The sequence below is a fragment of the Schistocerca serialis genome, chromosome 6, assembly GCF_023864345.2.
Source record: "Schistocerca serialis cubense isolate TAMUIC-IGC-003099 chromosome 6, iqSchSeri2.2, whole genome shotgun sequence".
Classification (NCBI taxonomy): domain Eukaryota; kingdom Metazoa; phylum Arthropoda; class Insecta; order Orthoptera; family Acrididae; genus Schistocerca; species Schistocerca serialis.
The window spans coordinates 234548445-234562762 of NC_064643.1; the positions used below are offsets into that span (position 1 = coordinate 234548445).

Sequence of the window (14318 nt, forward strand, 5' to 3'; positions counted from 1 at the left end):
CACAAATACAAACACACACACAAAATCATGTAAGTTCTCCACCTTCAGAAACACCTCTTACGAAACATTAAAAATTAGCGCCACCCTAAACATAAGGCAAACAGTGAACGGTTAAGCAGCGACAGTAACAAAGCAAATCTCAGTTAGTATGCAGACAAAAAAATCTACTCAAAACACGGTTCGTGGAAAACACGTGTGAAATAGAGGTGAGAGTGACATTACATAAAAAAGGATGTGAAAACAGTGTATTTAACAACTTAACAGCAGCTGAGAGAGAGAGAGATATCTACAAGAAAAAAATGGTTCAAATAGCTCTGAGCACTATGAGACCTAACATCTGAGATCATCAGTTCCCTAGACTTAGAACAGCTTAAACCTAACTAACCTAAGGACATCACACACATCCATGCCCGAGGCAGGATTCGAACCTGCGACCGTAGCAGCAGCGCGGTTCCAGACTGAAGCGCCTACAACCGCTCGGCCACAACCACTGGCTTATCTACAACAGATACGCAAGAGGATGGATATAGTAAGTACGTTAACACGCATAACCACTACCCAAAGAAAGGGACTTTGCACACATTTTCTTCATGGTTACTTTGGAAATGATCAGCTGTCAAAACGACAAAAAAAAGCACGAAAACAGATATGTAAAAATGCAATTTCACTAGCAATGTAATTTTAATTGAACAATCGAAATGAACTTAAAAATGCAAATGTTATACATAATTTTAGCCCTACAATTGAAAGTTTGTATTATACTTCACATAAATAAATTTCACCAATAGAAGATGATGCATAGATATCGAAATATGTCTTAGTGAATAAAAAAGTAACAAATAGAGTTTTGCGTCAGGTGCATTTAAGAAAGAACCAAATTTTAAATCGCATACATGGGAAAACATCAAGAGGAGCTGCCAACCTGAGCACGATTGTTTCACTAGGGAGACTATAACTGCTGTTGTCGCTCAGCTAATGCCGCTGGTTCTGCTTTAGGCGACTGCTCATCAATAGCGTTGCCCATTATCGCCTAATATCCGCCGCGGATAGCAGGTCGCACCGCAGCCGGAGTGTGCTCTCCGAACATCCCAAGAACGGTCTCCATATTCAATTAGGCGCTAACGGCGAGCAATCTGCGCGACCTTAGCATTCGCAGCGAATCGGACTTAATGGGGCAGTCATTAAGGGTGCCAACCCAAGCGGCCGGTTGCTGCTGCCGCCGCCGCTGCTGTTGCGCTGCTGCAGATTTAGAAGGCCGCCGCAAGGGGGTGCCTTGAACTGGCTGGTGCGCCGCGCATGCGCGGTGCCGGCACCAGGCTCTCCGCTCGCGGCGCATGCGCCGTCGCGTCCGGCGGCCAGTTTGGCGCGCTCCCCGGAAGGAACGGACGAGCCTCCTCAGTCGCTCTGCGCGCTTCCTGCCGCTAGGTCGGGTCTCCCGGAAAGTCATCGGCGCTGCAATCTCCGGGACGCGCTCTGTATACGGCACTGCGTGCGTGCGTGTTGCCGTCCGGCTACTGGTCTCGTCAGCTATGGCAGCTGCGGTCGCTGGCCGCCTTACCAGCAGCGGGTAGTGTGGCAACCACCCTCCGACAGAAATTCGCTGCCCTTAGGAGCACCGCCCCCTTTTCTTCGACAAGTATTTGACACTTTTACCGTGAAGATTGAGATACTTTCCCACACTCAGTGACAATTTCAGTACTGAGAAGAACTTGAAGCGCCATTTATTGACGCTATTTTTATAAAAAAATAAACTTGCCAACAAATTCTTGCCGATATGGGAATATCTGCAGCAGTCATCCTACAGTTTGTCGCCACGATGTCGGCCGTCGTGTGGGCGAGAGGTGCCATCGGTTCGAGGGGTGAGTTTTGTTTGAACAATGCTATCCCCTCATCATTGTCCCATGCTCTGAAGGGGACAATTGGTGTCTGCAGTGCCATACGTCATGACCCGGAAGGATCTTTTGTCAAACCACTTTATGACGTGAACCTACCTTCCATATGTACCTGTTTTGTTGATGACAGCGATTTTTAAGCGGTTGGCATGCAACATACACACGTTTATTTATAAGGCCAAGATTGAACTTTAGAGGTACCATGCATGGCTGATCACACATTTCAAAACTAATCGTCTGTTATTTTTACTAAAATTTCAAATTTCGCAAATAAATTACAACGATACAGGTTACAGATTACATCAGCAAACCACTGTCTTTTATGCCACCCAAGTGTAAGAGTCGTGACATATGCTACAATAAATGATAACGTCTAAGGGACGTGTCTGTGACATTACGTACGTATCAAGTTGTATGGGCGGCTCACATAACTGAAACGAAAATAAAGGAACCGATTCCTATAATTTATCCTGCAAACAAGTTTTTTTTTTTTTTTTTTTTTTTTTTTTTTTTTTTTAGGGTGAAAAACGGGTAGCCTAACACAAGTTTGTGGTCGAAACAAAATTGTTTTCACCTCTTCCCATGTGATAAATAACTAAATTTCTTGCTACGCGGAAATATCTGTACATTTGGTCTACGGTTAGTTGCCACGGGGCCATCCGTCTTGGTGGCGAAAGGTGTCACCGGATTAGGGAGTACTTTATTATCCAAGCAAAGCTAAACATCCTTATAGTTTTTTGTGACGAAAGACTGAAAGTTTTCTTATAAGAAATATCACTGTGGCATCTCACGAAAAAAAGCTGTGTCTGGGGCAGGTCTTTAAGTTAAATCCGTCGTACATACACCCACCTTTCATTGAGAAAAGCGGAATGTTCAGCTATCAGCGTTCTATATGACTGAGACTGTTGAAAGAGGAATCAATATTGAAGGAGCTACCTTAAACAGCTGATCATGTATACTACTAGCATATCGATATCTACTGCGTTTGTCTTGAATAATATACAGAAATTCGTTACAGCTACTAGATATTCAAAAGTGTTTCACAGAGTAGAATGTTATCTCTCAAAAAATCTTCTCTATAACGTTAATGACATGTAAGTTCGAGAAACAATACTGCAAATTAATTCGGTGTCTATGGCATTACATTTATTTGAAATACTATTGTTGTTTAATGTACGATAACACTGTTAGATGAGACAGTGGAATATGAGAGCACTTAATTTGGTTTCTTTCTTATCTCTCGCGAAATGAATGCCTGTTCTCTGCCACATAGTCTATTTTTCGACTTTGATGAATATTTTCGTAATACCAAATGTGTCTATCTTTGACTCCGGAGAAAGTGTTTAGTTTTAATGCTTTAATCATAAAAGACCTCACATAAGTAATACTACACTGATCGTAGCAGAACAAAATTTTCTTTGCAACCGAGAAGTAAGCAAGGGAAAGTAAGACGACAAGACAACTTGGCACATGTTTGAGTTACAGGGAACTTGAACGTAATATGCAGATTTTTATGGCTAGGTTCTCATTATATATTACCCCACCACCCCATAACGTCACAATCAGAATATTTATTCTAAAGAGGACACTAAGTTTCTTTCTTTCTTATTTTTAAGAGAAATGAAGTGAATCAAATTATGCTGAGTTGGACATTTATTAGCTAGACGTCTGTATTGTTCGTCTTCTTCGCTTTTCCGTTATATCCGTCGTTGCATTCGGTCAAGACAAAGAGAAACAAGTGTCGTAAGGACACTCCTTGTATAAAAGTTTACAATTTTTTATGAATGATGCTGAAGAAAATTCGAATTGCAACAATTACGTGTTATTCGAACAAAGCATTCTACATCAATATAATTTTTTGTACATATGAATTTTGAATTACCCAGCGGCGGATTACGTTTATTGTTATGCTGTCTTACTTGTTAACTCAAAAGAAAAATGAGTACGTTCTGTTCTGTACCCCCATTACTTTCTCTTTTATGAAAGAACTCGAAACGCAGATATAAAAACTTTTTCGCTGTCGTTCACTTTTGAAGTAAAATATTGTTTTATGGGAACGACGCACAGTATCGACTGTTAGAAACAATTTCAAATAGTCGCCGTCCAGGTTGTAAACTGCTCATATGCGTCGTTGCGACCTGATCGGGCAATCTGTCAGGTTTCTCATTACCCTCTACTGTTCCCGGGCTGCGCTGAAATTACCTCGGCGCAGGAAGATAAGCAAGGACCAAGGGAACTGTGCGGAAAGATCCGATCTGATAGGGTGGAAGAGGCCCATTGCTTTTTACTGTTAGTGGCCGGGTCACTTTCTCCCGACCTGTCTCCTAATCCAATCGCTGAAGTGGGTTATTTAGTTAAGGGAATCCATCCTGGAACCCACACTATCGTCGTATCATAAACGTTTCAGCGATGTTGAATACGGAGCGAAGTCTTTTTTTTCTTTCAGGAAACTTATTACTGCATCCTGTTGACTGACGAGCAGCTATTTCCTCTGTCCCAACCGTCTTCCTAAAGGACATAGCCCCAACTCCCGTATGAGAAATCGTGACGCGTCACTGCAGTTCATTTGTCGCACTCTTGTCTGTCGTGTAGTGGTAGTGTAACATAGGTTTGTGTAAAAAATATTAAAAAGATTTTTCTAAATTTTATTCGTCCAGATAATTGTATTTGTGCTTAAAAATAGGAAGCTCGATGACCGCGGAAGTACGTAAATGAAATATCAAGTTACGTTCCCGATATTAACAAACCTGTTTTCACAAAAAAATAGTTATCCGTCTGTGGAAGATTATTTTCCTTTCGGAGACCCACGGAAATGAGTAGTACAGTTCCGTTTCGCATTCAGTTTCGTTTTTAAATAAAATGAAACTGCACATTCATTGAAGCCTGTAAAGACGCACAATGTTTATTCTACAGTAGGTTAAAATTTGAGTATTATACTTACTAATACCAGGAATGAACAACTGAATATTTTATTATGTCGTCTATGTGTATGTGTTCCATATTTGTTCTTTGAAGCTTGGTCAAATTTTCTGTCACATTATTTATATGAATTGTGTGTTCTCCCCATTAAATTACTGATATACCATCCTCCTACTGCAACAAAGGATATTCCATCAAAAGATGAGAGTAAAACTTAAGAACCCACATCCACGATAGTAGTTACAGTATCTACAGCACTTACCTTAGGCACCTCTATGGTACCATAACTATGTTCAAGTATAGGTGGCAGTATTGTGCCCAAAGATATTACACGTGCAGTGCTATGACGGCCTATTTACTAGACGCTGCGTTTAAAAAACAATAAAAGGTGCACGAAACGCGACGACCTCGTTTTCGCTCGTGTGCTGAGAAAAAGAGGAGCAAAGCAGTTGAACCTCAAACATTACTCAGAGATTAAACGCATCTTCGCGTTTCTTTATCAGTTACACTGTTGTAAAAACAAATGATTGATACGTATCAGTAATGTTGGGACAATATTACCCAGCTAGGTGTCGAAAGCAAAGATACTTAGGTTTGAAGTAGGCACCTCTGTGAAATTACTGGGCTCGTACCGATCAGCAGGTACGGCTGTGTGGCATGAAACATCCTGATTCGCCTTGGATTACTTTGCATTTGGTTGATTCATACTCGTACATTGTTTTCTTCTTTCTTTGGGGCACTTGACACCCAGTGTCCTTCTTCAGTCCTAAGACCACTTTAATGCAGCTATCTATGCCAGTCTATTGTTAGAAGCCCTTTTCAACTCTACATAACTACTGCAACTTACATACATTCGAGCCTAACTGAGTTTAAGACTTGGTCTCATTCTACAATTCGTAGCTCTCATACTATCCCCTGCATTGCCAAGTGAACGATTGATTCACTGACGCCTCGAGACGTGTCCTGTCAACCTATCCCTGTTTTTAGTCACGCTGTGCCTTAAATTCATTTTCTCCCCATTTAGATTCTTTACCTCCTAACTAATTATTCGATCTACCTGTCTAATTTCCACCAGATCCCTGTTTCATCATATTTCAAAACCATTTTTTCTTCTATGAAATTCTCGTCGTTCACGTATCATACATTCCAGCTGAATACCTTCTGTATAGACTTCCTACCATTCAAGTTTATGTTCGATATTACCAAATTTCTCTTTTGCAGGAAGGTTTTCTTGTTATTGTGAACGTGACGTTTATAGCCTCTTTGCGTCGAACATCATCAGTTATTTTGCAGCTCAAATAGAAAAACTCACCTACTACTTACAGTGGCCCATTTCTTATAATTCCCTCAGCTGCCCCTGATTTAATTGCCTACAATCAATCACTTTTCTTTATGTTCATCTTACAAGTTCTTTTCAAGACTGTCCGTTCCGTATCTTAGTACTTACGCATTTCTGATGTATGTTAACAATAATAATTATAACGAAACCATAAAAATATCTAAATGTAAGATGAGGTCTCTCTCAACAAATTTGGTTATTCCGTACTTGCATTCTTCTTTTACAGAAAGTTCTACACGATTTACTGTAAATGGTATATGGGTCATTTCAGGCGAGTTACGCAGTCCAAAACGCTCCGTTTCCAGCGAATGCATTGACTTTTTTGGTCGTTGTATCTGCTTCGGTTTGTAACACAGCAATAAACGAAAGTCGTCGCTTTCAACAGCGAAGAAATAAAAATATTACGTGGACAACGCTTACTGTCTTAAGAGTTATGACTACTTTATAACTTTTTTTCAATTTTGAATTTCAGTCTTGCAGCTTCGCGGTAGCTAAGTGATTAAGTGCCAGACTATGGAACTGAAGATCTCGGCTTCGATTTCCGCGCGGTCTACAGATTTTTGTCTGTCATCTACTACTTCTGTCAGTGTTCGTTAATATGAAAAATACCGAGTTGCACTGTGATTCAAAGTCAATTTTAAGACGTAAGTTCTCCGATGATTGGCACGGTAAGTTAGTTCAAAAGTCGCAATGTAGTAGTGCTGGTTGACGAAATCTTCACCTCATTTTAGGTCAGGTGAAACAAAAGCGTGTTACGGTCGGTTTAGGCTTCGAGGTGTGTCATCAGAAAATCTGATTAAACAGAAAAGGAAAAGGAGAAACATGAGGATAGCAGAGGAAAATACAACACTAGAAAAGCAAATAACAAAAACAAAAAAATAAAATCTACACACGTAGGTTATCTGAATATTCGTGGTTGCGTTTAGAAGTTGGTTTCATGCTATAATTTATTATTTTACTACCTTCATTTTTCATTTTCATCTTCATTTTTAGGTCTTCTAAAGATGAACGACTCAGAAAGCGACACTTGTCATGTTACTGTTCGTGTGACCTGTCGGCCGTTTACTGCCAGTTCATAAACTGAAGCAGACGTAACACCCAAAAGCGTAAACGTAGTCGTTGAAACTTGAGCTGCAGCGTTCGACTGAATCAGAAAAATAAAATATTGCGACTCGTTTGCAGTCACGAACGGACAGTCCATGACGAAATATCTGTTAATAACGTGAGTGTATAGTAACATCAGGCTCTGGGCGAAAATATCATATTCACTGCACATCTGCGAAAGAAAGACCTAAAATCACAAGTTATTGAACGTAACATATATCTTTTTTTTTTTCCGTTTCATCTCGACCACCTGGGGAACACGTGATAGTTTCAGTTACTTGTCATTTGTTATTTTCTTTTCCTCCATTGTTCTTACACATCTTTCTTTGGACTTAGTACTTATTGTACTACCGTTTTCACCTCGGAAACATTTTCAATTTAGCACGTTCCTTTTGTAAATATCTTTCTCTGTTGCTTCTTCTTTCACATCGCGTATTTTTAAATCTTTACTAACTTCTCGAATCCCGATTGTTAGCAATTTCATTTGCCAGAGACACTAGAAGCTTCATTTTGTCAGTCCATTGTCATCCATCCTGTCCAAGAGATACCACTCATTATTTCTTTTATGATTTTCAATACTTGCTAATTTTCTGGCCTTTGTGCGTCTTGTTGGAACTAATATTTTTCTCGTGATTCATCTGTTTAATACTTCCAGTTTGGAAGCAATAATAATATACTTAGTCAGAAGCCTTTTATGGCATATATAGAGTGCCAGTGAACACTTCGAAGTCACATCTTGAAAATCAGGACTTGTGATTACATGTGTAGACGTTGACTGCGATATAAACACTACAGAAACGCCGATCTATAAGAACTGAATGCAATTGCAGTTTTAGAAATGATGGTGGGGTATGTGAAGAATTACAGAAGAACACATACACATTTAGAAAACACTTATAGCATACCTACGAATTTTGTTGATTTACGTCGTATATGACATCTGAATGTGGGAATTAATTCATTGTAACGTCACAGAAAGGAAATTAACGACAAGTTTTAGGACTAATCTACATATATTATTGTATAATTTTATAAATATATATTCCATTACAGTTTCACAAATAGCGATTACAAATGCACTGTAGCTCTCTGTTAGTCTTTAAAGAAGGGCTTTATACATTTTTTTTTTTTGAAAAGCTGATGAAGCAATTATCATAAATCTTTCTACGGATTGTTTATTGATTCTCGGACACAATTTCCTATTTTTTTAAAGGAAATTCAGTTATCAACAAGTCCCACCTCCATCCGAGGACTTAAAGTGACTCTGTGCAAATTAAGATGTTTCCATACGGACATCCTCCAGTCTGCATCTTATATCTGAAATCAGAAGACAATTTTTTTTAAGCTATAGGATATTGTTCTCGGAGTAATAACACACTTTTTTTGAAATTTTATTAAATAATGAAACGACGGACTTTGAAACAAAGATATAGTTCTGTCCTGTGTTTTTGGTCAAGTCTCTTTTGCAGTAGCTGATGAATAAACTAAAATAAAAGAAATTGTACTATCACTCCTTGGGATATGCCCGACGAGTAATTCAGGCAGATTTCAGAAAGATATGTCTTTTACTGTGCCAGCAAACCATTCCGTCAGCTTGAGAGACAGCGCATTTCAAGCTGACGGAATGGACTGGCGGCACACTAACAGACATATCTCTCTCAAATTTGCCTGAGTTAGTCGCCGGGCACATTCGCAAAGAGTGAGAGGCTAATTTGTTTTATTTTAATTTATTCATCAGTTACTTAAAAAAATAGTGACTAAAAACACGCGACGGAACTGCTTCTTTGTTTCACACGCCAGTCGTTTTATTATTTTGTCAAATTTAAAAAACTGTTAGTATCCCGTGCACAACATCCAACAGACTAAGAATTTATTTTATTTTATTTTTTATTTATTTATTTATTTATTTATTTATTTATTTTTTGCTGTTTCCAGATAATATCTGCAGACTGCAAGAATTCCGTAAAGGACACACCTCATTTTGCACAGAACAACTTTAACTCCTCGGATGGGGGAGGGGCTCAGTAATGACTGAATTCTGTTTTAAAAAATCAGAAAATGATGTGGAAGTTTGAATAAACAAAGATTTACCTTGACTGTTTTATTAGTCTTTTCAAAAAATAAGTTAAAAATCGCCTGTATTTAAGGCTGACTGAGGAGAATGAACCCTTCACAAGAAATCGTACAGTTTTCGCTGTTAATTGTACTACCCTGTATCTGCAAAAATAAAACTTTTATTAGAATGTTTGTAGAATGAAAATAGTAAACTTCGTGCAGCTCACCGTTTTGTGGAAATATTTCCATCTGAAATCGTTTCAGTGCTGGGGTGTCATCTTTAACGTGGTGCGGCCACCAATAATCAAAGCAAGTTCACCGTGAGAAAACCGCGATGGCCACCATGCAGCTACGGAGAATAGTCTCTTCTATTGATGACATAAGTAAGTTGCTTCTAGCTGGATATTACTGACGTTAGGGCATTTAGACTAGAAAATTGCAGCTGCTCTCGACAGGAAAACTCGGAGCGCTTCGTTAATGCTCAGTCATGAGGAATAAACTTCTTACCGTGACACAGAAAGACGTGCCGCAGCCGACACAGTGTGATGTCAACTCTTGATTCCGGAAACCCATTTTCCATAGTACACCTCAAACTGACGAAAGTTTGAAGAAAAGTGACACTATATCATGCGTACTATCGAAAATGAAAAGGAAGGTTCAAATGGCTCTGATCACTATGGGACTTAACATCTGAGGTCATCAGTCCGCCAGACTTAGAACTACTTAAACCTAATTAACCTAAGGATATCACACACATCCATGTCCGAGGCAGGATTCGAACCTGCGACCGTAGCAGCGCGGTTCCGGACTGAAGCTCCTAGAACAGCTCGGTCACGACGCCCGGCGAAAAGGAGAGATAGAAAATTGAAATCAAGCTAAGGCTATGAAAGTTGTTTCACCTCACATTCCACAAACAGTGAAAAACTATATGAAGATGGTCGTCAACTCAGCGCACTTTGCTCCATCGTCTGAAATCCGGTTAAGACACTGGTTACACCTACACACATACTCAAAAGTGGCCCATAGAACAATTACATTGCTCAACTTGAATATTATTAGCGAAATTATTCATTATTACACTCGACACATGGATGGTGTAACATGAAAAGCGAAAGTAGCGTGATATATAAGAAATGACCAATATAGTAGTCGCGAATGGCTGGCTCGCGGATAGAGGTGGCGTTGGTAGTTGGTGATCGGGTGACGGTGCGGGGGGAGGGGGGAGGGGAGGGAAATGGAGGCCCAAAATGATGTGTCACTCGTCTGGAAAACTTAGATGGCGTGCTGAAAACTAATACGTGGAAATTTTTTATCTGAAAACACTCAAAGCTGTAAAAACAAAACAAACGTTATTAACTTTCGACACCGTTATTTTTCATGTTTACATGTTCATTTATGAACATAACCACCCTGGCGACAAATGCACTGCTCCCAATGAGAGACCAGTTTGTTGATGTCGTCAGTGTAGAATGTTTGACTTTGCTGAGGGAGCCACAACCTCTCTCCTGTTTGTACAGGTTTATCACTATCAAAGTGTAACCCTTGAAGGTGTTGTTTAAGTTTTGGAAAAGTGAAATTCGATGGGGAAAATTTGAGACTGTGTGGAGGATAATTGCCGCAGTGGATACGCCGGTTCCCGTGAGATCACGGAAGTTAAGCGCCGTCGGGCGTGGTCGGCACTTGGATGGGTGACCATCCAGGCCGCCATGCGCTGTTGCAATTTTTCGTGGTGCACTGAGCCTCGTGATGCCAACTGAGGAGCTACTCGACGGAATAGTAGCAGCTTCGGTCAAGAATACCATCGTAACGGCCGGGAGAGCGTTGTGCTGACCCCACGCCCCTCCTATCCGCATCCTCTACTGAGGATGACACAGCGGTCGGATGGTCCCGGTAGGCCACTCGTGGCCTGAAGGCGGAGTGGAGGATAAGCGAAGTGTCGGCTTGTGGCAGAGGTGTCAGGACTCGCGTGTGGTCTGACATTGCCAGGCTGTTCCCCACGCACCGATGTAGCTACGCTGCACACCGCCACGTTACACGCTTCAGTTCGGAGCACTCTAGTGGCAGAGGGCTGTGATACCACAATAACAATATCTGTTTTATTTAAAAGGATTTAAGGGTTTTCACATTAATAATTCGGAGGCATTACTTTTCAACATGCCCTCGTATTCTCGAACCGGACCAGGTCGACATCTACATCTACATGATTACTCTGCAATTCACATTTAAGTGCTTGGCAGAGGGTTCATCGAACCACAATCATACTATCTCTCTACCATTCCACTCCCGAACAGCGCGTGGGAAAAACGAACACTTAAACCTTTCTGTTCGAGATCTGATTTCTCTTATTTTATTTTGACGATCATTCCTACCTAAGTAGGTTGGGCTCAACAAAATATTTTCGCATTCGGAAGAGAAAGTTGGTGACTGAAATTTCGTAAATAGATCTCGCCGCGACGAAAAACGTCTTTGTTTTAATGACTTCCATCCCAACTCGCGTGTCATATCTGCCACACTCTCTCCCTTATTACGTGATAATACAAAACGAGCTGCCCTTTTTTGCACCCTTTCGATGTCCTCCGCCAATCCCACCTGGTAAGGATCCCACACCGCGCAGCAATATTGTAACAGAGGCCGAACAAGTGTAGTGTAAGCTGTCTCTTTAGTGGACTTGTAGCATCTTCTAAGTGTCCTGCCAATGAAACGCAACCTTTGGCTCACCTTCCCCACAATATTATCTATGTGGTCTTTCCAACTGAAGGTATTCGTAATTTTTACACCCAGGTACTTAGTTGAATTGACAGCCTTGAGAACTGTACTATTTATCGAGTAATCGAATTCCAACGGATTTCTTTTGGAACTCATGTGGATCACCTCACACTTTTCGTTATTTAGCGTCAACTTCCACCTGCCACACCATACAGCAATCTTTTCTAAATCGCTTTGCAACTGATACTGATCTTCGAATGACCTTACTAGACGGCAAATTACAGCATCATCTGCGAAGAACCTAAGAGAACTGCTCAGATTGTCACCCAGGTCATTTACATACATCAGGAACAGCAGAGGTCCCAGGACGCTTCCCTGGGGAACACCTGCTATCACTTCAGTTTTACTCGATGATTTTCCGTCTGTTACTACGAACTGCGACCTTCCTGACAGGAAATCACGAATCCAGTCGCACAACTGAGACGATACCCCATAGGCCCGCAGCTTGATTAAAAGTCGCTTGTGAGGAACGGTGTCAGAAGCTTTACGGAAATCTAGAAATACGGAATCAACTTGAGATCCCCTGTCGATATCGGCCATTACTTCCTGCGAATAAAGAACTACCTGCGTTGCACGAGAACGATGCTTTCTGAAACCATGCTGATTGCGTATCAATAGATCGTTCCCTTCGAGGTGATTCGTAATGTTTGAATACAGTGTATGCTCCAAAACCCTACTGCAAACCGACGTCAATGGTATAGGTCTGTAGTTCGATAGATTACTCCTACTACCCTTCTTAAATACTGGTGCGACCTGCGGAATTTTCCAATCTGTAAGTACAGATCTATCGTTGAGCGAGCGGTTGTATATGATTGCTAGGTAGGGAGCTATTGTATCAGCGTAATCTGAAAGGAACCTAATCGGTATACAATCTGGGCCTGAAGACTTGCCCGTATCAAGCGATTTGAGTTGCTTCGCAACCCCTAAGGTATCTACTTCTAAGAAACTCTTGCTAGCAGCTGTTCGTGTTTCAAATTCTGCAATATTCCATTCGTCTTCCCTGGTGAAGGAATTTCGGAAAATTTCGTTCATTAACTCCGCATTAGTCACAGTCAGATACGAAGGACGTACTGTGCGCCATCAGTTTGTAAAGAAACAGCGCAGCGCCCCCACGCGGCAGCTGCCTTGGGCCGCAGATGCGCAGGGAGCGCCGGCCCGCGGCTGTCAGACAAGTGAAGGCGCGGCAGCCGGCGGCACGCCGAGCTCCAAAGCCCCGACCGCGGAAGAGACGACTCGGGGGCGGCGCCGGACACGCTGGCGGGCCTCGGCGACGGCACCGCCGCCCACGCTGCGGAGCGCAGCCAGCCATTGTGGCGGACAATGCGCGCCGCAGCCGGCGACGGCACGCGGCCGCTATCGCCTCTCTGCCAGCGCGTAATTACAATAATCCGGCCGCCCTGCGCCGACTGCTCTAAGCCCCCTGTCTGTTGCTCTTGCTCTTCTTGTACGGTTAGAAACAAAGGGAACCAACAAAGGTACTTACCCCTCGACACGTTAATGGTTCTCAACTCCGCGCACTTTCCTTCCGCGTTAGAAACATTTGGCACGTTAAAGACATTGGTTATTCAAATAACTTGCCAGAATGCAGCTGCGTGACGATTCCGGCAACCGCCGATACTGCGACAGGCGCACACAGTGTCACTTTGAAGGGGGTAGGACGTCAAACGGGCCGACTTGGAGCAGGAGAGGCATCACAGGACAATTTAATTTCCGGTGTCTATACTTTTACAAGTAAATTCATCAAACTTTGTCAGCATCACCAGGAAGGATTCAGGATTCACACCCATTGCAGTGGAAGTTCGAAAACATAACTGTGGTGTCACCGCCAGACACCACACTTGCTAGGTGGTAGCTTAAATCGGCCGCGGTCCATTTAGTACATGTCGGACCGGCGTGTCGCCACTGTGTGATCGCAGACCGAGCGCCACCACAAGGCAGGTCTCGAGATACGGGATAGCACTCGCCCCAGTTGCACGACGACTTTGCTAGCGACTGCACTGACGAAGCCTTTCTCTCAATTGCCGAGAGATAGTTAGAATAGCCTTCAGCTAAGTTCATGGCTACGACCTAGCAAGGCGCCATTAGCCTTACATAGTTTGATAGTTATCGTATGAAATGTCTCAACAAGAAGAACGATGTATACAACAAGGATTAAAAGTTAAGTATTAAAGCAGCTACGTACTTTTCTTGCTACCATTCATTACGTATCCTGTTTCAGACCTCTATCAAGCCTGCGTGAGATT

The 14318-nt window shown here is 41.9% G+C and overlaps 1 protein-coding gene across 3 annotated transcripts in view; it reads left to right on the forward strand.

Annotated features, from left to right (window-relative positions):
• Window positions 1-1378: 1378 nt before the first annotated feature.
• LOC126484417 (lachesin-like) overlaps window positions 1379-14318 on the forward strand; it is an 871444-nt gene continuing 858504 nt past the window's right edge. For all 3 annotated transcript variants that reach the window (XM_050107928.1, XM_050107929.1, XM_050107930.1), the window contains exon 1: window positions 1379-1859. In XM_050107928.1, coding sequence (XP_049963885.1) covers window positions 1775-1859 — 85 coding nt within the window. In that variant the 5' untranslated portion in view covers window positions 1379-1774. The remainder of the gene's footprint in view (window positions 1860-14318) is intronic.